A 21,256-nucleotide genomic window follows, 5' to 3' on the forward strand; every position below is an offset into this window, starting at 1 on the left:
CTTCAACATTGACCTCTCTTACCTCGGTGTACAGACACTGCATATTTGAGCAAACAGTTTCAATCAAACCAAACCAGCTCATAGAACACAAACAATACGACGTATTACACTTACGCAAAAATTCCCAGTAGAGCATAATGCTGATTCAGGCTATTTTAACTGAACTCACTGAGCATGTTCAGGTCAAACAGTTGGATCTAAAAAAAATCCTTTAAAATACTCAGCAAAACAAATAAAGGAACAACATGAAAAAACTGAAATAAACACATAAAAAAATAATTTCTCTATTGGACAAATATATCTAAACCTTGGCTCGTGTCATCACTCCCTTGCAATGTCTTTTGACTCCAGAAATATGCACGTGAAGATATGTTGTATCTCCTCTGTTTGTTTTCTGCATGGATTCCTAACTCGGCCTTGACTCACTTAGATACTGCAGAAGAGAACAAGCAGTTCTGGACTACAACACAAATATGTGGGAGACAGTGATGTTTTTTTCTTCTGACTACTCTACACTGTGTCATCCTGGGTAAGAGAGGCCTAACTTTAACTGTTTCAACCTTTTAATATCACAGACATAACGGTGGGAAATGAGTGGAAATTGGATAAGAAGTGAAATAAATGAGCAGATTAAACAAATTAGTCTTTTGTATTTTATTAAAGAAAAATAAAGGGTTGTAGTGAAAATCCTGTGCCAGCTGGAGAAGGACAGATTTCTCTCACCAAGAGTGTATCAGCAGGTCTGACCCTGAGCAAACAAAGTTATCATAACATACAGTAATCTGTGCTCTGACACTTACAAGCTTTGTCCCAGTCTCAGAGGGAGGGAACGGACTCTCTTATCTGTTTTCTACAGTTTCTCAGGCTGGTGAAAGACAAAGAACATTCACAGTCGTCCTCTGTTATGCAGCTGGGTGATTCTAGCTTGGGAAGAGGGTGAAATGTGAAATCCCAGGAGACAGGAAACAGGCTGACACATCCTCAGACAGGTGACCATTGCTCATGTTACTCTGTTAAGGTTGATGTCGTTCATCGTCTAGATTCCTTGACGTTAATCAAACATTCAATAAACTCGATCTGCTGCCTCCTGAGTTCTCCTCTCACCAGCAAACGGCCATCATACTTATGCACAAAACTTTTCCACATATTTACTTAATATTTACATAGCTACATAACGTTTTTACGCATTTTCTAAATATTTCTACAGCTACAAAACCTTCATACACATGTTCTAAATATTTCTACAGCAAAAAATGTTTTTTACATATTTACTAAATATTTCTACAGTTACAAAACCTTCATACACATGTTCTAAATATTTCTACAGCTATGAAAACTTTGTCACATATTTATTATTTACATTTCTACAGCTACAAAAATTGAGCGAGCCCAATTAAATCTGTCACATAAAATATTCATAATTTACATCAATTATCTGTATTGCACTCATGTACGGACCAATACAATATTTATCATTTCATAATATAAGAAAATATCATCATCGATTAAAACTCCTCACATTATCCGTAGGAACAATTTTAAGCGGAAACAAGTTGTTGCTTGTTTCTGGAGGTCGATGGACCCTGTTGTCCGACACTTATTATGCGTCCGTGCGGAAACATGCGACGATCATGCTGGGTCTGTTAACGCTAAACTCTAAACGTTCCCGCTACGTTAAAACATTATTGCGCGCGTTGAATCAGACTGATGGAATCCGGAGTCTCTCAAACATCCGCCAGTCCGACCAACACATCCGGGGTTTCATACGAGAGAACACGGAAACATCTGGAGAGCAGAGTCTGACGCCGGAGATCCGACTGAGGCTCTTCACCCCGAGCTGCAGGTTCTGGAGGGAGAGACCCGAGCTGTGGCCCTTCGAGGAGCCGTACTGGGCCATCTACTGGCCCGGGGGCCAGGCAGTCACCCGGTGAGAGGAGCTGGTGGGGCGGTGCGACACAGAGAAGAAACTCACCCTGATACCTGTGGATTTGAACGAGTTGATGCCAACAAACTAAACAGAATAACTGGAATATTAATAGAGAAGCTGCAGATATCAGTTCAAACGTCATGTCAGGTTGCACACACACAGGTTCTCACGGTATTACAGAGTGTGAGGTGTATAATCAGGGCGGAGCACAGTCAGGTGATGTAGATATGGGGTGGGAGTGGCAAGGGAACTTATGATTCACAATACATGGCCCACGATAACGATATCATCACGATATATTGTATATTTTTATCCCACCCCCAATGCAGATAGCACGAGGTAAAACAATGCGAGAGTCACAAAGATAATTGCAGAGAGATAAGTGCTTTCATTTTTTCTATACAACCCATCTGTAAATCCTGTTCATCACATTCTATTATTCAAAGTTCAAAATGGGTATTAAGCTATAAAACACATATTCACATCAGACACAGTGGTGTTGCCTGTAATCGAGGAGACTAATGTGATGCCTGGTCACGCTCTAAACTGTGATTATTCAGTGAGAAACTTTGAAATTTAATTGAATACAAACTTTTACTACTACCAAGAATATAAAGTTTAGGGTGTGGACACGTTTTGACTCTTTGATCCAGATACAAGCAGCTGCAGACGTATATGAACTGTGTAATACAGATATGAGTTTGTGGCAGATGTAGTGTAAATTCATAGTGAATGTATGTCAGCTTGACCGTTCTCACTCTATTCTGTCATGAACGTGACACATCCTGATTGCTCCGGCTGACGTAACCACACCAGGCTGCGACTTCTTATTAACTGAGAACTCACAGCCTTGATTTTCTCCCCCATAGAGATGGAATGTACTTTGATGTTGACTCAGATCCGCACCGTGTTTTTATTAATATCAGCACCACGGCTCAGTCACTCTTTACAACATTATTTTCTCAGAGTGGACACTTTGCAAAAGCTTTAATAAAACTCTCAAAAGACAAACTAGAGCTCATGACCTTTTATTTTTTTAGGTTTCCACCACACAGACGATCACTTTTTCAAGCAGACTGAACCAGTCAAAGGACCCATACTGGTTCATACATGTGAGACATGTGAGCTGGCACAAGCCCATGACGTGCTTTAAAAATAATGTAATCAAATATTGAAACCAATACAGAAACTGACAGCTAGGTCGGTTTTTCTGGTCCTGGTCAGTACTGCAGAGCTCTGAATTCAGCTGTAGCTATTTTTCTTTTTTTGGGGGGGGGGGGGGGGGGGTAGGAAAAATAAAAGCATGCATGAGTATTTCTGTGCCTCAGAGAGAGAAAGGGTCACACTCGTGTTTTGCCTCGTCCCTGCAGGTATCTCTTGGACAACCCTGGAGTGTGTCTGGGTAAGAAGGTCCTGGATGTGGGGAGCGGCTGTGGAGCCTCTTCCATCGCCGCAAAACTCTGTGGTGCTGCTCATGTTGTTGCTAATGACATTGACCCCGGTATGCATCACTATTTATTCAGATTTTGAGACACTTGTTGTTTTTCCAGTCAAGGCCTTTTATTTCTTTTTGTAATGAAGACAAATGAATCATGGCCTGTTTAATAGTTCGGGGAGACAAAGTGTTGCCGTTGGTTCTCTTATTGAATATGATTTATGAACATGATTCATAAATATGCCTCATGTGAGCACAGTGTGAACAGAGTTCAGGTGAACCTCAGGAACAACTTCTGCAATACATGAATAAACAGTGGGTGCACATGCTATATGCATAACGTTTATGTTGAGCTGTACCCTAGATGGAAATATCTGCTATAATCATAAACTAAGTAGTTATTAAATAAAATAAGTAGTTATTAAGTAAATTTCAATTACACTTGTCCCTGATTTTCAAAAAAATGGACAACCTCCCTGGCAGAGATTTAAAAGAAGTTTATAATACAGCCTTATAAAGACAGAAGTAAAGTCAACAGATCCAAAAACAATTGCCATCATTCTTCTGAATATTATTTCTATCTCACAGATTTCTTTTCTTATATTGTTGGAGATAAAAGTTCCAGCACTGGGCCAGATACTAAGTCTAGACTTCTTTTCCAACACGTATACTTTACTATTACTGGAGTCTCAATAGTTGGTCAAAAGAATTCACTGGAGATGATCACACAGTATCAGATGCTTTCAAAGGGTTTTTCTACAACAACTAGTATCTGAGATTTTGGATCATTAAAAATCAAAAAAAGATTGTTGATGTTTATAAAACAAAGCAGATGCAGAGTCCCATGAATTGTGGATGTGATAGTTATAAAAACATTGTTATTTCAAAACATTTCCACATACTATGTTTAAAGAAGAATAAGCTGCACTACATATCCTAAATGTGTAGATTTCAGTTTGTGCAGCCACTTATTCTGTTAATGTGATAATACTTAATACTTGACAAACTGATGTAAATGAACAACTAAATATGTCGGTTTGTGTGACAGTTGCAGCCGTTGCGTTCCACATGAACTGCGAGCTGAACGGCTTGGACCCGCCCATTTGTGCGACAGACAACATGATTGGTTCAGAACCAGAGGGCTTTGACCTGATCCTCCTGGGTGACATGTTCTACGACGAGGCCCTGGCCACCAGCCTTCACAGCTGGTTGAACCGTTGCATCAAAGCCAACGGCACCCAGGTCCTGATCGGAGATCCCGGCAGAGCCCAGTTTGAGGGACACAGCATCCGGCGGCTCCTGCGTCAACTGGCTCAGTTTGAGCTGCCGGAGTCTGTCAGAGAAGAAAACTATGGTCTGACCTGCAGCAGTGTTTGGTGCTACAGTCCTGACGTCTGAGGTCAACAGAGGATCTCCTGCACTCTCTTACATGAATGTAATTAATACTTCAGATATAAGCATCTGCAAAGCACTGTGGACACTTTGTGGTTCTAGTTTTTTAATATCCAGAATACTGTGTTGTATTCATATACACAACATGACTGAGGATAATCTTTATATGTGGATGTTAAAGGTATAATGATAAAAAAAAATAAAAAAAAACTTGTTTAAGTTGTTTATTTGATTTGCACTTTTCCAAATGTAATAAATACTTTTCGGTACTGTTTCTATAAAGGTTTCTTTAGAGGTTATGTTGTGGATTTTTTTTCTGATGAAACAGTTGAGGAATTTAAGAGTGTGTTGGCAGTTTCTGTGAATCAAGCTCTAGCGAGATCGGGACCCTTGGAACGGTTACCAGCCTAGCTATTTTGTAACGGCCTATTTCCGCCTAGCACTTCCAAGGTCCTTAGCGTCCGTAGCCCTATCGTTGATTGCAGAGTGTACAAAGTCAAAGTATTTAGCCCGTTTGCTCAGAGGAGGATTCACGGTTGGAGATGCTTTACAGGCGACAACCAAGAGAGTGATCAATTCTCAGGGTTGTCTAGGCAGAATTCGGTTAGCCTTAGGTTATGACTCTACACCGACAGATAAGCTATCACTCTTAAGGAACGTGGGTTTTACAGGCTTACGGTAGCTGGAGTTGTTATACTGGGCCAGTCCTTGCACAGTCCTAGGCTTGTAAGCGTCTTACTTCCCAGTGTTTCACAATGTTCAATCCGCACCTCGTGGCAGAAGACTCCTAGTGAGTCCTTCCCATACCTCAAAAAGCACAGTTAAGGTGACCACCTACCAGTGGATACTCACCCTTGAGACAGACGTCTCTGGCGTAGACAAGTGTGGGTCCCAAGGAGGCAACTGGCTAGAAAGTTTTGTGACTGTTACTCAATGGGTAACAGCAAATTTATTCAGAAATTTACAAGATACCGATTGTCCTATGCTAACGAACTCTTAAGTCGAGTTCTATTGCTTCCGTCCTCATTGGAGCTCTTCGTAAAGTTATTTCAAGATAAAAATAAAGTCAGTTCCTCGGTGAGGTTCTGATTGTGAGTTCTCTAAGTCTCATAAGATACGAAAGCATATGAGAGGCACCGAGTGTGTGTGCTGAAAATATCACAGTGGTTATATTCTGTCTGTTGCCAGACGTCACGACCTAATATGGTCTAATGACTTTTTCAATGCTTATACAACGTATGCAGGATGGAATGCAGGATGTAAGATAGAGTGCAGAACAAAAGGTAAAATGCTATACTCTAATTCACACAGGATGTAAGATAGCGAGCAAAGCAAGAGGCCAGGACATATTTTGTGGTTAAAGGTACTTTCCAATATGCATCACACAGCTGCTTGTGGTTTTAAGAACACACGTAAATGGAACATAGTTCACACCCAGCTCAGCCGTTTATGCAACACTTCCAAGGTCCTTAGCGTCCGTAGCCCTATCGTTGATTGCAGAGTGTACAAAGTCAAAGTATTTAGCCCGTTTGCTCAGAGGAGGATTCACGGTTGGAGATGCTTTACAGGCGACAACCAAGAGAGTGATCAATTCTCAGGGTTGTCTAGGCAGAATCCGGTTAGCCTTAGGTTATGACTCTACACCGACAGATAAGCTATCACTCTTAAGGAACGCAGGGTTTTACAGGCTTACGGTAGGTGGAATTGTTATACTGCGCCAGTCCTTGCACAGTCCTAGGCTTGTAAGCGTCTTACTTCCCAGTGTTTCACAATGTTCAATCCGCACCTCGTGGCCGAAGACTGCTAGTGAGTCCTTCCCATACCTCAAAAAGCACAGTTAAGGTGACCACCTACCAGTGGATACTCACCCTTGAGACAGACGTCTCTGGCGTAGACAAGTGTGGGTCCCAAGGAGGCAACTGGCTAGAAAGTTTTGTGACTGTTACACAATGGGTAACAGCAAATTTATTCAGAAATTTACAAAATACCAATTGTCCTATGCTAACGAACTCTTAAGTCGAGTTCTATCGCTTCCGTCCTCATTGGGGCACTTTGTAAAGGGATTTCAAGATGAAGTAACGTCAGTTCCTCTGTGAGGTTCTGATTGTGAGTTCTCCAAGTCTCGTAAGATATGAAAGCATATGAGAGGCACCGAGTGCGTGCTGTGTCCTAAATAACACAGGGCTATATACTGTCTGCTGCCGGATGTCATGACCTAATGTGGTCTTGTGACTTCCTCAATGCTATACAATGGTTTTACAGGATGTAAGATAGCGTGCAAAGCAAAAGGCCAGGACACATCCTGTGGTTACATGGTTTTACAGGATGTAAGATGCGTGCAAAGCAAAAGGTCAGGTGAATGGAGCGGCGCTGGCGAGCTAGTTCAGGCAGCCAACTCGAGCTGCGCTGCGCCAATCATGTGACATATATCATGTGACATACCTCACTCTCCACAACCATCTATAATACACACCCACCTTATCAGGTGGTCTATTTAAGCAGAGAGAGATTTTCCATCATCCCCTTTGCTTGCACTGCTGCTGCAGTATTGCTACCAGTTGCTTCAGCCCCTCCACCACCCCAGCATCCACCTGTAGGCTCCAACGGGGGGTTACAAGTATTTACTCATCACTCCCATCATTCCTGTGTGTATATCATATGGGGGAGTGATTACGTTGGTGCCTAGACGCCAAACACTAAACCTGTTCTACTGCTGCAATAAATGTTTGCATGCGAGTTGTCTGACTGAACTTCCTTAATGCTATACAAGGGTGTTACATGTTGTAAGATAGCGTGCAAAGCAAAAGGTCAGGACACATCCTGTGGTTACATGTTTTTGCCAATATGCGTCACACAGCTGCTTGTGATTTTAAGAACGCACATAATGGAACATAGTTTCACACCTAGCTTAGCCGCTTATGCAATGCTCTGTACACAGACACAGTATAAGTACATAAGCATGCAAAGAATAAATGTATACAAAGGGCGTATACGATTAAATGTCTTTATGCTGCATGGTTCTGTCTTGTGAAAGCGTATAGTTGCAATCAGAAATCGATTTTGCCTGGGCTTGACCTGTGCTGTCGGTCTTTGTCATCCCTTAGAAACTCATTACATTTTCCTTCCAATGGAGACTCTCCCTGTGTCGGTTGTTAATTAGACATTCAATGTAAGCATGTCGAGAGGACGCATGTTCAACTGGGGTCTACACAATTCTGGTAGAAAGAATAAAAGCAGGGCTGCACTGGGAGACCTGGCGCTGTCAGTGAGGAACTTCTTGAACTGGGAAGTGTCACAGACCTGCAGATTGGGGTTAGGTTCATTGGAGACTCTAAATTAAACTGCAGGTGTGAATGTGAATTGTTGTTTGTCTCCGTTTGTTGGTCCTGTGATTGGTCCTTCTCCTCTGCACTGATTATAAAACTGCTGATCAGATAGTTTATAACACCACAGAAACACAAAAACTGTCGACAAATGGATTTATTTACACAAATAATACAAACAACTGCAAAACAGAATAAAAAATAATGTTTGTTTAGATAAGATGTACAAAAAAATGATGTAAAAAAATATAAATAACGTAAATGAAATACAGATTTTACAGATACTCAAGTTACGTTTGCATTCATTATTTTTGTAAGGCATTAAAAATTCTACCTCAAATGAAAGACACTTATAATATAAACTATGACTTTTATGTGTGGCATGTGCAGTCGTAACTTGCTTGGTACTGTAAAGCAAATATACGCGTACACAAAATGAAACATTTCTCAAAAAAATTATTTCCCAGAGAAGATATTGAATCTGTCTCTGTAGTACACATAACTATTGCTTGCATATTATTTTTCCTTGGATGCGGCTCCTTCTTCATGTTTTGCTATTGAAACTCCTGGAAGAGGCTGGAGGTCTTGGGAACGTGAGGCGAGCTGAGGACAATACTTCTTCCCAGGACGTTGTCACCGTGTTCCTATTGTGCAATGAAGTCATAATAATTAGGAAAAACTGAAGTTGCTGCCCACATAATATTAAAGAAATAAAAAAGGAAATATTTATGTGTGTTTTGGCTGCATTTGTTACCTCTTGCCCCTGTGATAGCTTTACCAGGGCTGTCTCCTCCAGCGGCATCTGAGTTACCTGGAAGAAAAGAAAAGTCAGAATTAGGTTAACAAAAGGACGCTGGAACATCTTTTATAGAAACAAAAGCATGAGAGGATATATTAATCACACAAATTACATAACAGTGATGGTAAATATTAAGATTTCCTTTCTGGGACGAACAAGCAAGGTGGAACTGTCACTGGCAGAAACATTACACAATGTTTTACACTCATCGCTGGCAGTTGAGTCGTGACTGATAAGAACCAGTCGGTCCTTCTGGGTTATTGAATCGTACGTAACCCTCTACAGCGCAGCCCCAGAGATTTCAACCTAAAATGGGGTTGTCAACAGTTTCCAGACTTGGGAGCTCTGGAGTGGGGTGGGCCGCAGGGGTAAACGTAGCAACAGTGATGCATTTTGAAACTGACAGGGAACAGTGTGAGTAAAGCCTAAGCGACGTGTTCTGTCACTCCTGTTGAGATATCTATGTTTTACCTGTATCCTACGAATAATGTCAGCTGTATGGTCCATATAATCAATAATGCATAATCATTGTAACCTGTGTAATTGAATAACATGTATATGATAGTTGGTTCCTCAAAAATAGGAACTTATAAGCTTATGCAACAACTGTTTGTTTTTTAGACTGAAGTCTAGACTGATGACTCGGACACAGGGTCAGGCACAGGGCACAACCACAGAAAGAGCGGCAAAACAGGAACTAGGCATAGCAACTGCCTAGTAACACAAGCACACGAACATGTGTCAATCTGATAGTAAAATACAGTTTGAGGTAAGTAATCTGCCCAGCTGCAAATTGAGGAAGCAGCATACGTTAGACCAATAACTGAGTCTCCTAAAGATAAAGAAGGACCTCCTCTGTGCCGCACCCTGGGTCTTATTATATATACTGTGGACTTCGGAAGAAACGGGGCTTCTTCTCGACATGATCCAGAGAACCTGGTGACGTGTCCGGCAGAACCCCAGAGACTCTCTGTAAATATTGTTCTTATACAATAAACTTGATACTGTGAAACTTTTGAACATGGATCTTGTCTAAATCATTGCCTTTCCCACTTGAACCTCGAATCTACGAACACGACGCTGTCCGGTCCGGACAGGACCGGGCTCGACACTCCACGTCACAAATGCCCACAGACTTGGCAGCTCTGGTGATTACAGGAATGATATGCAAAAAAATATTTAAAACACCAAAGGCATTCAACCACAGTGCGTCTATTGTGTGTAACTTGAGCTCTAACTGACCAGTGTTCTACGACCAGTTATATAACTTGTGTTGATCCAACTTGGCTGTACTACTGGAAATACCAATCCTCAGTTGTAACCTTATATGCACAAAACACACACAAACAAACAGGGGCGCACACACAGTTGGCACGACAATGAGAAAGTCCCTCACATACACACTGATGAGCAGTTACTGGAAATGTGGCTTGCACATGTCAGTACTGGCAGCAATATTGTTTATCAAAGAGTATAAAAGATGTAAATTCTTCATGAGAATCCTCTTCAACATGTCTCCTGCAGTATGGGACAAATTGTTTGTGTGTTCGTTGTATTTGCATTGGGTGTTTTTGTTGGATAAACATCTGCTTATATCGCCCACACTCATGTCCTATTTGCCTTTCCTCCAAATCATGAGATGGGTTTCTCCACCTCCTTTTTAGTTCAAACTGTTCACCTCATCCTAAAAATAATGGTGCCATACCTTCCCAAATCTGGAGTCTGTCTGTCTCCCACTACTATTCCTTATGAGCCAATTTGAATGGTGTCAGAAGCAGCCATGTTTGGTCTTGCCTCAGACACCATGCGTTCTTGGGGTTCCAGTGTCTATTTTGACTCCATTATGTTATACACACATAATACATGTATACATTTGTAATACGGGGTATATTGTATCTTTAACACAGACTATATTTAGTGAGCGTATACCACGCAGAGTGAATGTTTAACATCAATAAGGGCTTTCCAAACACAGAAAGAAAAGTTTGACTTGGGGTTTTCTACAACACTTTAAAATGTCCTAGAATACTAATAATGATCATAATAACTTTATTTAATTAGCACTTTTCAATACACCTAAAGTACAAAAACCACCAATATGTTGAAATATTCACAATAATAAAGATACAGATAATAAAAGCAATAGACATCACATGATAAAAGCTTATTTATAAAGATGTGTCTTAAGAAGTGATATCTTAACAAATTGCCAACATTGGAGAAACTCAATAGTGTTGATATTATTATTTACCTGACACGTTAGCAGTTGTTTGCTTTCTCCCATTGGGTCCATCTGCAAAGCTGAAAGTGTTGGGTAACACACTGAACTTCAGGACGTATTTCTCTCCAACACGTGTGTGGGTATGACTTCCGTCGTCACTTCTCTCCTTATCAGACGGTTTCAGGGGACCCACATCCATCCTTCTACTCTCCTCTCCAAGTTTGGGTCTGTTAGACAGGAGTCGCCTCTTCTTTCGATTCACGCAGTAGTTGGTATTTCCTTTTCTCTTCATTTCATTGCAAACTGGCAGCTCTTCGGTTTTGGAGGGGCAAGCTGTTTCAGCTTTCTTGAGACTTGTCCGAGGTAAAGTACCCGGAAGTGTTTTCAGTTTTTTTCTGTGACTAATTGTAGTTGGTAGATAACTTGTCCTCCATTTTTCGTGAATCCATCCTTTGACAGAATAATCCGGGGTGGGAACACTTGACTTTCTCTTCGAAGGATTGAGATTCACAGAGACAACGTTTGGAGGCCTGTGTGCTGCATGAGATCCTGTAAATTCACCATCATGACGTTTTGAGCCAAATAGGACCAGTTCTACTGTTTTATCTTTTGAGGCTAAAGGTTTAGTCTCAGCAGCATTAACAGAAACTTTCTTATTTACACGTTTCTTTAAATTCTTCAATAATTGACACATTTTTTCATCATTGTGCAGTGTCTTCCTCTTTCTTTCAACTGTTTCAAGTTTATCACATTGACTGGAGGTGGTCTGGAGGCCAGCCGCTGGTCCGGTTTGAGTTGGTTCTTCCACTTCCAAGGAGGACTCTGCTACATCTGTGGATGTCAGCTGAGCTTGTGGACAGCCAACCTCAGTGTTGATATGGCTCTCAAGATCAATGCTTACGACCTTTATGAATTCTCCCTTGCTGTCGTCTGAAGGGCTTGACTGACCACTTCCTACTGACTTCAGCTGTTCTTGTACACATTTCTCCTCAGAGTCTGACATCCAAATACCATTATCACGGATTTGGTTTGGAATTTCACTTCCACTGCAAGAGACATCTTCAACTTCACTGTCACTTAAGACTAAAGGGCTTAACTGGCTATCATCTATGATTGATAGGGACATGTTCTTTGTTTCCTTAGCAGAATGTGAGCGAAGTCTCTTCTCATCTTCGGCTAAGTCTATAGTTTGACTGATATCATTGCATAGATCAGTCGAACTACATGGTACAACTTGACTGTCAATGTTCTCCTCGGCACTCATTTGATGGTCTGTTTCTATGGCAGAGTGGACATTGTCCAACCTGATCGCAGGTTGATTGTTATTTTGTACTGTCGTCTCCTTATCAAGTGTCTTTTCTGTACAGTCTTTGTGATCTTGTTTTTCCTTGCACGCACATTTCAAAGAAGTGTCTTTCCCAAAAAACTTTTCTATCCACCCTGCAAGGCAGCAAAATTCATCTATTAAAGAGATTTTCTTCTTGCTCTCCAGTTTTGAGTCCTTCAATGTGTCTCCAACGTCAGGGAGCTCATTCTCCACAGAGCTTTTCGTGACACTCTGTCCAAAGTCAGGCAGCTCATCCTCAACAGAGCTTTTCGTGACATTCTCTGGTTGACTCTGAGTGTCCATACTTTGTGGTAGCTTACTTTGCATTTGCCCAAAGATAACTTTAGCTTCTTCTGGGGACAAAACTTGTATCTCAAAAGAGTAATGTTGGTCATTGGAATGAGCACTGTCTGGGTCTGTCTCATTGGGTGAGGAAATTCGACTTGATGTAATTTCAACAGTGGGGGCTTGTTTTCCTTCACCTGGGTCAACAGATCTGAGCTCTGTTTGAGAGAAGGCTTTGTTGGACACATCACTTAAATTGTGTGCAGAAATGCTGCTTGTTTCTCCAAATTCATCTGGTTGGCTGTCACTCCCAAGTGTGCTAACATGAGGCCTTAAAGTCCGGGAGAAGCCAAACTCTTTGTCAATGTCATCTACCTGCTCATTGACATTCAACCATGATGATTGGTAGGGCGGCTCTGAATATTTTTCATTATGTTTGAGGAAATGGTGCTTTTTGAGTTGCCTCGAATAGCTTCCTTTTACTTGTGATAGAATGACAGAGTCGTTAGTCACATGTTCCCTGCAGAATGTCTTAACATCATCCATTAAAGTCCTGTACCAGCCGGACTTGATCTTATTCCTGAAAATGTCAATCTTGTCCCTCCAAAACATTCTCATCACGTCTTGCACAGAATCCAACCCTTTGAAGTCTTGTGACTGGGCTTTGTCAGAATCCATTGTAAAATTAATTAAGTTGACAGTAGTCCACTGAGTTGTTGGGATCGAGGACAGGTCGAAATCACAGGTATTTTGATCAAGTGGCACCTCGGCTTTGTTCATATCACGATGTTGGCCTTCTAGCCCCTCAGAGGTAACAGACTGTTGAACAGCTGGTGCTACACTCCGGTCGCTAGATAGTTCAGATCCTTGTTCATGTGCATATGACTGGTTTTGTGTCTTGTATTGAGGTCCATCTTGTAGGTGTTTCTTCAATCCTTCGCTTAAATTTATAACTTGACTCTTTTTTGCTACAGCTGGAGAAGTACATATTTTTTCAGGGTTGCGTAAAGAGGCATATTTTGCAGTGCACTCTTCTAATTGTTTAATTGTGTTTGAAGAGTTTTGCTTTTTGACAACATTGTAGTTTTTTTGTAACAGTGGTTGCACAACAGCAACAGCTCTCGTGCCTGTGCGACTGGGAGACGATTGGATGGAGTTGTCCTTTTTTCCAACGGAACAGAGCATTTCATGATTGTTTTTTACGGACAATTGGGTCTCGGTTCTCTGTAGCAAAATGGCCTCAGGCAGCTGCATAAACTGAGATACAGCACTTGAAGATTCAACTACATTTCCCGTGGAGATGCTGTTATTTTTTGGAAAAAATGCATTCCTCTCCTTATTTCCATCTGTAATTCCATCTTCTGTTGTGACACAGTAGATATCTGGTGCAGACCTTTGCTGAGGTGATGTAACAATGTGTGGTGGTCTTGACAAAACTCTCTGAGGCAAACATTGTCTAGAAATGAGCTGTAGGCGCTGGGTGGCATTTGAGTTAGATCTGTCAGCAGCTGATGTCCCAAGTTGCATTGTTTGATGACACTCCATCGTTCCGACCTCGCAGACCTGACTTGACGGTCTGATTAGCTGCCATGTGGATGTTGAATTAGTATTCACTGGATGACGACCAACTGCTTCAGCTTGGTACGATTTACGAAGACCCTCAGCAATTCGTGAGATTATCATAGTTTCCTCATTGTGATTGGTCATTTGTTGTTGAGCATCAGCAGTAGCTTTTAGGGGCAGCTCATTACTTTTTATGGAACTGCAAGTTGGCCTGCAAGTGGCCTCTCTTGCATTGTTAGGTGTTGAGTTGAGTTGAGCAGTGTATTGTTGAGTTGTCTGACTCATGCTGGAATAACCCCAAATCTGTCCCCTTGGTGGTGGATTTGTTGTAATGCTGTTGTGTGTGAGAGACTCAGAGATAGCTTCACTGTACTTTGGGAGGATGCTAGTGGGAAATCTATGCCGAGAGACATTTTGTTGGGAATTCTGGTTGTTAGCAGTTGGTCTTGTTACCTGTATTGTGCTGGTACAAACTGTCTGTTTACATGGAACCAAGGTAGCTGCTGTAATGTACGTAAGGCAAGGATTAGTCACCTTGCCATTTACCACTTGATAATTTTTCTGGACCCCATGATTTTGTACATCTTGTGTCCTTATTGATTGGTTACCATGAAATGTAACTGGTTGGATCAAATATGCAGTCGTGTTTTGCTGGGAGTGTGTAGTCTTCATTTTAGGTGGAGTCTGCATCTTTGAATTCTGAGCAGGGTTCTGATAAGGTGTAGAAGGGACTTCACCTAGTATACCTGTCAAGTTGGGGTATTTTTTATATAAAACATAATTTGTATCATTCATCCCAGCTGTTGACTGGGAGGAACTTGCCTGATGAGGAGCTGCTGAGGTTTGCCAATTTGACATCTGTCTGTTAGGCTGAGTTCCATCTCGAAAGGGTACATGGCCATTTTGTGGTGTCTGTATTCTGGGGTCCACTGCCCAGAACGAACAAGAGTTATTTGCTGTCCCAGGTTGCTGATTTCTCATTGTGTCGTAAGTAGGTGGAGTAGCAGCATGTACAGTTTGGGAGGGTTGTCCAACTGGTTGGTATGGTCCATTCATCTGTGTAGAATAATACATTTTTGTCCTCTGCTATGCCTTGTAGTAGGTCCACATGGCAACTTTCCTAAAAGAGGAAGATAAATTAACAGTTGTAAAACATAAATTTGAACAGTTACAAGGCTAGTTACACACTTTTGAAAACAGAAAAAAAAAGAAGAAATTTATTGTCAGCTCATGTCAGCTGTTGGAAGGAACGTTACCGAATAAGGGCATACACACCGTTTGTGGTCGCATGTAATCTGGTAGACAGACAAACATCTGCTGTTGCTACAAATAGAGGAATCGAGTTCAGAAGTCAGGGTCAACACGAGGAGCATTGCCAAATAAGGGCATGAACTTTGAGGTTACATCCTGTCAGGCAGACAGCATCAATCATGACAGTAGTAAGACATTGATCAGTGAAATTTTCCATTGCAACAACATTGCAGACACTTGGATGACACACAATCAGTATGGAGGCCTGTCTGTGGTTTTGTTACGTCAGAAGAAGAGGTCACCTTGGCTGAAAACGCTGTTTACCTCTGCAACTCCTGAGTGTTTCATGGACTCAAACACTTCCTCCCCCCTTCCATCGGCATTGTGGTGAGTAGATCATTTTGATGAATTTTGAATGACAAAACTTAAAGAAGGAGAACCCCATTGAAGCAAGATATGCTTAAACATGTATAAGTAACATTAACGAACCCAGTTAAAATAAAGTTGAAGCCAAATGCGAATCTTCCACGACGTGCTCAATAACATTTAAAGCCTGAAGCAGAGCAAGGCATAAGCAAAACAATCGAAAGGTTGATAAAGGCAGGGGTGCTAATTGAGAACCAAAGTCACTGTAACACTCCCCTGTTGCCCGTGTTAAAAGCAGATAAGTCAAAGTATCGGCTGGTACATGACTTACGCGTCGTGAATGAAGTACTACAGGATTGGCCAGAGGATGTCCCAGACCCTCATACGCTTCTCACTAATGTACCACCTGAAGCTAAGTTTTTTACGGTGATTGACTTGTGTTCTGCCTTCTTTAGCATTTCATTAGCTGAAGGCAGTTGTTTGCATTCACATACAAAAGGTAAACAATACACATACACGAGAATCCCACAGGGGTTCAGACATAGTCCTCACTTGTTTAACCAGGTTTTGAAGCAAGATCTCGACTGATTACCTCTCAACAGCACTCTGATCCAATATTTTGATGATGGTCATCGAGATTCCATTAAATTGCTGCAGAAACTGGCAGAGGGAGGACACAAAGGCCCAATTCCAGTCACCCCTTGGCCCTTCCCCTTCGTTTTGCAAGTTCACGAGTAGGGGTAGGCTGTCCCAATACCTGTTGCGACGGAGGGGTAGGGTTAAGGTGTAGGGCTCTATACCCCTCCAAACGGAGATTTTTCAGACCCACACTTTAAACCTAGGGGTACTCAGAATGCCTTGCGAATCACCAGCCAGCTGGGAGAGAGACCAAAAAGTAGTATTTTCTCCATTAATAAGGATTTTTAAATTACGATAATGATTGTAATATCTTAGTTTAATATCATTTCAATGTATTATGGTCACTTTTTTCACAACAACCTTAAAACAAAAAATTGCGACTGCGCTTGCACTCTTTTCATTTTGCTTGATAGTCACGTATTTTCCCATGATGTCATGTCGCGCCCATGACACCCCCGGCAAAACTGTCTCGTCTGTTTACATCGACGACTACCGACGACGTGTCAGGTTTTCGCGACGACTACTGTTGATGCAATGGCTTCTTGAAGGAGAAAATTTCAACCACTACCCCTTGTGACTCCGTTTCATGATAACCCTCAAAACAAGGGGGGGGTAGGGCCAAGGGGTGAAATAGGATTTGGCCAAAGCCTCCCGGACTAAATTACAGTACTGCCAACCACAAGTTGAGTATCTGGGAAGAGATATCTCTCAAGGTAAAATATCAGTGGTACCTTCACAACTGGAAGGAGTGAGTAGAGCTCCCAAGCCACAGACTGTGGGACAGATGATGACATTTTTAGGGACGACAGGGTTTGATTGAGACTGGATAGAGGACTAGGGAGTGAAAAACGCTCCACTCAGGGAAATCCTGAAAGAAACAGGGACTAAAAATCACGCCACTATCAACCCGTGATCACGCGTCCTGTAACCTGCTGCATGGTAAAGAGGTGGACTTTGATCTCTCTTAACCATTCAGATTATATAGGTGTGCAGATTCTTATCTTATCAAACAGTTAATCAATTCATCCGCTCTCTGTACACAGACATTTCCTCAGTATTACCCTTACACAAGCATTGCTGTAACTGTACCCCCTGAGCATATTCAGGTCGAACAGTTAGATAATGGAAATTTCCATGACAATATTCACTAAGCTGAGACCAGATGTGGAGTCTGCTCCGTTGATAAATGTGGATGTAATCTATTTTGTGGATGGTTCCTGTTTTAAGGCCAGAGTGGGAGCAATTTGGATTGCTATAAGACTACAATTATTTTCCAACACGTGTACTTTGCCATTACTCTCAATAGTTGGTCAAAATAATTTCCTGGAGATGGTCAATATTCAATGCAATTGAGTTTATTCTTTCACAAGATGTAAACCTGAGCTGGTTCCGGAACCCAATTGTCATGGCAATTTTCTGTAAACCAAACACAAAGTCATACAGTTGTCTTTCGGTAGGTTTAATTCTACATCTGTAGATGGACCCACCATACACATCACCTGGTGTGACATGTACAATGAGCAACGAACACAGTAGAATTGGAATACTTATAGCTCATAGTCTCCTCCCACAAGGTAAGAGAGGTTTACTCATTATCTTCTTAGATGTTTTATTAGGGTGCAAGACATCCTGCCTTCATTTCTTGCTTAGACCCCTGGAGTGACCCCTGGAGTGAAATCCCAACACCAGATGTCCGAGACACCATAAGGTTTCAGGTTTCCCGAGGCCATAAAAGTAAAGTCCCTGGAGTGACAATCGTTAACCTAACATTAACTCACAGCTGACTTTTTAGATAAACACATCTGTTTATCCCATCCTCTACATGCATGTCTGTTCATCCATTAATCATTACACAAGAGCAGAATTTCCAGTACACAACTGAAGACTGAGCTTCAAACCTTCTGCTTAACCTTCTGCCGCTATGTAAGCTCTGTTTTGATGCCTTAAATGCGAGTAGCCATCTACCCTCCTATGGTATAAGTAGCCTATTTACCAATGTCTTCGATCTGAGGGCTTCCTTTTCCAAAGGTTTATTGGACTTACTAGCCAATGATTTATCGGAAGGTGTAGCCGCTGAGTCGAAGTTTGATCGGTAAAGCTGTTGAGTGATCAGCATCCACCGCTAGTCGCTTTGAGGTATGCAGAAACCCACGAGCATGTTATTTTTGTAAGACCTCACCTCTAATGCCGGAGCTAAGACTTTGGCATCTCTATTTCGAGAGTCTGTGGCAGACTGCCGCACCCTTCTGAGACAGCTGTATTAATACCGTGCGGAACATCCTTTGTTAAAACTGCAGGTTTTTCCTCTGAGAGGCGCGACCACAGGGTAACGTTAGGGGAGCTCCAGTTAGAGAACTGTTTGGATCTGGCTCAGTATGACAGTAAAATGACAGTATGACAGTAAAAGTGATTTGATAAAATGATAAATGAGATTGTGAAAAATATTAAAAATAAAACATGATAAATGATTAAGCGATTAATCATAAATGGATACTTGTTTTTTATAATAAGGTGGCGTGAAATTAAAAGGAAAAATTATATATGAAAGCTCAATAGAAGTAGTTGATTGCAAATTAATGCATTTCATCATTCCTTGGTCCGACAGTTTCTTGTCGGTGCTGCTTTGGAGAATTTCCTCCTTTAGTTTTAGGTCTAAGGTTTAAGTTACAAATCAAATTAAATAGTTGCATTGAATCCCATTCTTCCAACAATGACCCAAATCAGGTCAAACATTATACTAGCTAATGTACGCTGGCCCAAAAGGAGGCGTTTACAGCAAGAAGAGAAATTCTTGTTCACTTTCGGTTTCCGACCAGCTCTGAAGCAAGGGCTCTCTCTCTCTCTCTCTCTCTCTCTCTCTCTCTCTCTCTCTCTCTCTCTCTCTCTCATTATAAATAGCCAAACGTTACAGACTAAAATCCACAAGACGTAGATATAACCAGGTTAATAATAATTATGTTCTTTAATATGATACTTCCACAAACACATAATATTTATATATCATCTAACTGCAAAACTAAAGGCAGTTTTTTTTTTCGTCTGGCAGGAGAAGAGGTAGTGAAACCGTTCAGAAGACTCAAAGTGCAAAGCCACAACCAAACAACATTTTCAAAATGGTAGAGGAAGATATTTGTTCTCCTTTATCTTTCTGCACTTCAGTTTGAGATCTGTATGGTTTATGTTTTTGTTAATTTATCTAAAGACTGTTGGGTAAAGCTCACAGACAATCCACATATTTAGTACAATGACTTTTTGAATTATCTAAATATAGATTGGGGAAGCCACAGATTTGTTGTTTATATATTTCTCAAATCTGCACTTGTGTGATTTGTAATAGTTTGTGCTTTGTTATGTTGTCATGGTAATTATTGCATGCTTACAAGGCTGGAAGTGAAGCAAATCAGTCAATATACTACTGTGATTGAAGTAGTTAATTAAAAATATGTCATTCAGGTCAATTCATGCATCATCTAATTTAATCATAACATATAAGAGATCTGTTTAACCCATCTAATATTATGTTGGTCATACTATAGAATGTGTTATTGCTTGTGTTTGTTAAAGGAAAGTATAAGGAACTTTGAAAAAAATTTCAGTTACATTATTTTCCCAAATCCTTCAGCCCTAATTAAAAACATGGCCAATTCTATCTATAAGTCAGTGATCGTTCTCTGTGACAGCATCAACAATGGAATCTGTTGCCAATGCAGATAAGAAGTTAATTATATGTTCTTTTACTGCTCAGCTGAAGAAATGCTCAGCTGAAGAAATGGGGGGAAATCAAGGGAACTGTTTATTAGGAGATGTACTAGTCCTGTTGATAGTTTTAAGAAACAAATCAAGACCAATTTCTATGATCTTGCTTTTAATTCTTCCATTCCATTCTTCCAATCTTCCATTTTTTAACCCCGTTGTTTTTATTCTATTTGTTTTGTACTTCTTTTTATTCCTTTTGCTACTTCTATGTTTTTTTACTCCTAAGTCTTTGTTTTATTGCTAACGAGTTCTGGTTGGTGTCTTTGATTTTATTGTAAAGTCCTTTGAGCTCAATTTCATGCATGAAAGCTGCTGTATAAATACAATAATTAAAATGTGTTATTATTCATATTAATTGTCAGACATTCGGCCTCCCGGTGTTTTCTAGTTGAACTACCGGCTCTGCAGACTCGTACTAAAACAGGGCAGAAGCTGGTTGTGTCGTCATGTGAAAAATGTGAAATAACTTATTAACAAACACACGCACGCGCACGCACAGACACACGCACAGACACACACACAGACACACACACACCGTTAACGTTGTCACACTGCACCTTTAAATGTATATAGATTTAGTTTTGTGTTGCATTGGACTTTTGTCTGCCTTGCTTTTATTTTAATTGAATTATTGATCTGCTGCCTCTCGCCCCGCACCTTCCGTTAACACCGGGTTAACACCAGGTTCACTCGTGACAAATCAAACGTGAAAACACATCGCTGTTCTTCGGTTGCTCAAGCTGGCGAACTTACTTTTCTCTCGACGAGCTCCTCCTTCATCCGGAGTCCGCGAACAGTGCCTCTCTGCGTGTTAACGACCCTTCCTCCATGTTTACATCCGCTGTGATTCAGGAGTACCGAGCGGCGGACGAGACGAGAGCCCACTTTCTACATGCTGTTCTGACAAGACGCGGACAAAGAGTAGGTCCCGTTCCACTGTGCAGTCATCGGTCCTCTGTCCTCCTCTCCACT

General features: G+C 41.2%; 2 protein-coding genes across 4 annotated transcripts; one reads left to right on the forward strand and one right to left on the reverse strand.

Moving 5' to 3' along the window:
- The first annotated feature begins 1,492 nt into the window (after positions 1–1,492).
- Positions 1,493–5,011, forward strand: etfbkmt (electron transfer flavoprotein subunit beta lysine methyltransferase). Its single transcript, XM_034588906.1, has 3 exons — positions 1,493–1,927; positions 3,298–3,428; positions 4,411–5,011. Exons 1-3 carry the CDS (start codon positions 1,632–1,634, stop codon positions 4,758–4,760), a joined length of 777 nt encoding a protein of 258 aa, XP_034444797.1. The 5' UTR covers positions 1,493–1,631; the 3' UTR covers positions 4,761–5,011.
- Positions 5,012–8,311: 3,300 nt separating this feature from the next.
- Positions 8,312–21,256, reverse strand: si:ch211-106e7.2. Of its 3 annotated transcripts, none has more exons than XM_034588617.1 (4): positions 21,034–21,256; positions 11,128–15,392; positions 8,832–8,888; positions 8,312–8,721 (listed from the first exon to the last, which is right to left on the reverse strand). In XM_034588617.1, the coding sequence occupies exons 2-4, from the start codon at positions 15,344–15,346 to the stop codon at positions 8,711–8,713; spliced, it is 4,287 nt and encodes a 1,428-aa protein (XP_034444508.1). In that variant the 5' UTR covers positions 15,347–15,392; positions 21,034–21,256; the 3' UTR covers positions 8,312–8,710. The 3 variants fall into 3 exon arrangements, with proteins under 3 accessions (XP_034444508.1, XP_034444507.1, XP_034444506.1); XM_034588616.1 differs by having other exon boundaries at positions 8,312–8,671; positions 8,856–8,888; positions 21,037–21,253; XM_034588615.1 differs by having other exon boundaries at positions 8,312–8,671; positions 8,856–8,888; positions 21,034–21,253.

Source organism: Hippoglossus hippoglossus, chromosome 6, assembly GCF_009819705.1.
Source record: "Hippoglossus hippoglossus isolate fHipHip1 chromosome 6, fHipHip1.pri, whole genome shotgun sequence".
Classification (NCBI taxonomy): Eukaryota; Metazoa; Chordata; class Actinopteri; order Pleuronectiformes; family Pleuronectidae; genus Hippoglossus; species Hippoglossus hippoglossus.

Excerpts from the sequence above, each read along its gene's own strand:
- etfbkmt (XM_034588906.1), top strand. The coding sequence starts at position 1,632 with ATGCTGGGTCTGTTAACGCTAAACTCTAAACGTTCCCGCTACGTTAAA. Across the intron at positions 1,928-3,297 it reads GGGGGCCAGGCAGTCACCCG|GTATCTCTTGGACAACCCTG; the intron begins GTGAGAGGAGCT and ends TCGTCCCTGCAG. Across the intron at positions 3,429-4,410 it reads TGCTAATGACATTGACCCCG|TTGCAGCCGTTGCGTTCCAC; the intron begins GTATGCATCACT and ends TTTGTGTGACAG.
- si:ch211-106e7.2 (XM_034588616.1), bottom strand. The coding sequence starts at position 15,346 with ATGTATTATTCTACACAGATGAATGGACCATACCAACCAGTTGGACAA. Across the intron at positions 8,889-11,127 it reads AACAACTGCTAACGTGTCAG|GTAACTCAGATGCCGCTGGA; the intron begins GTAAATAATAAT and ends CTTTTCTTCCAG. Across the intron at positions 8,672-8,855 it reads CGCTGGAGGAGACAGCCCTG|CGTTCCCAAGACCTCCAGCC; the intron begins GTAAAGCTATCA and ends CAGCTCGCCTCA.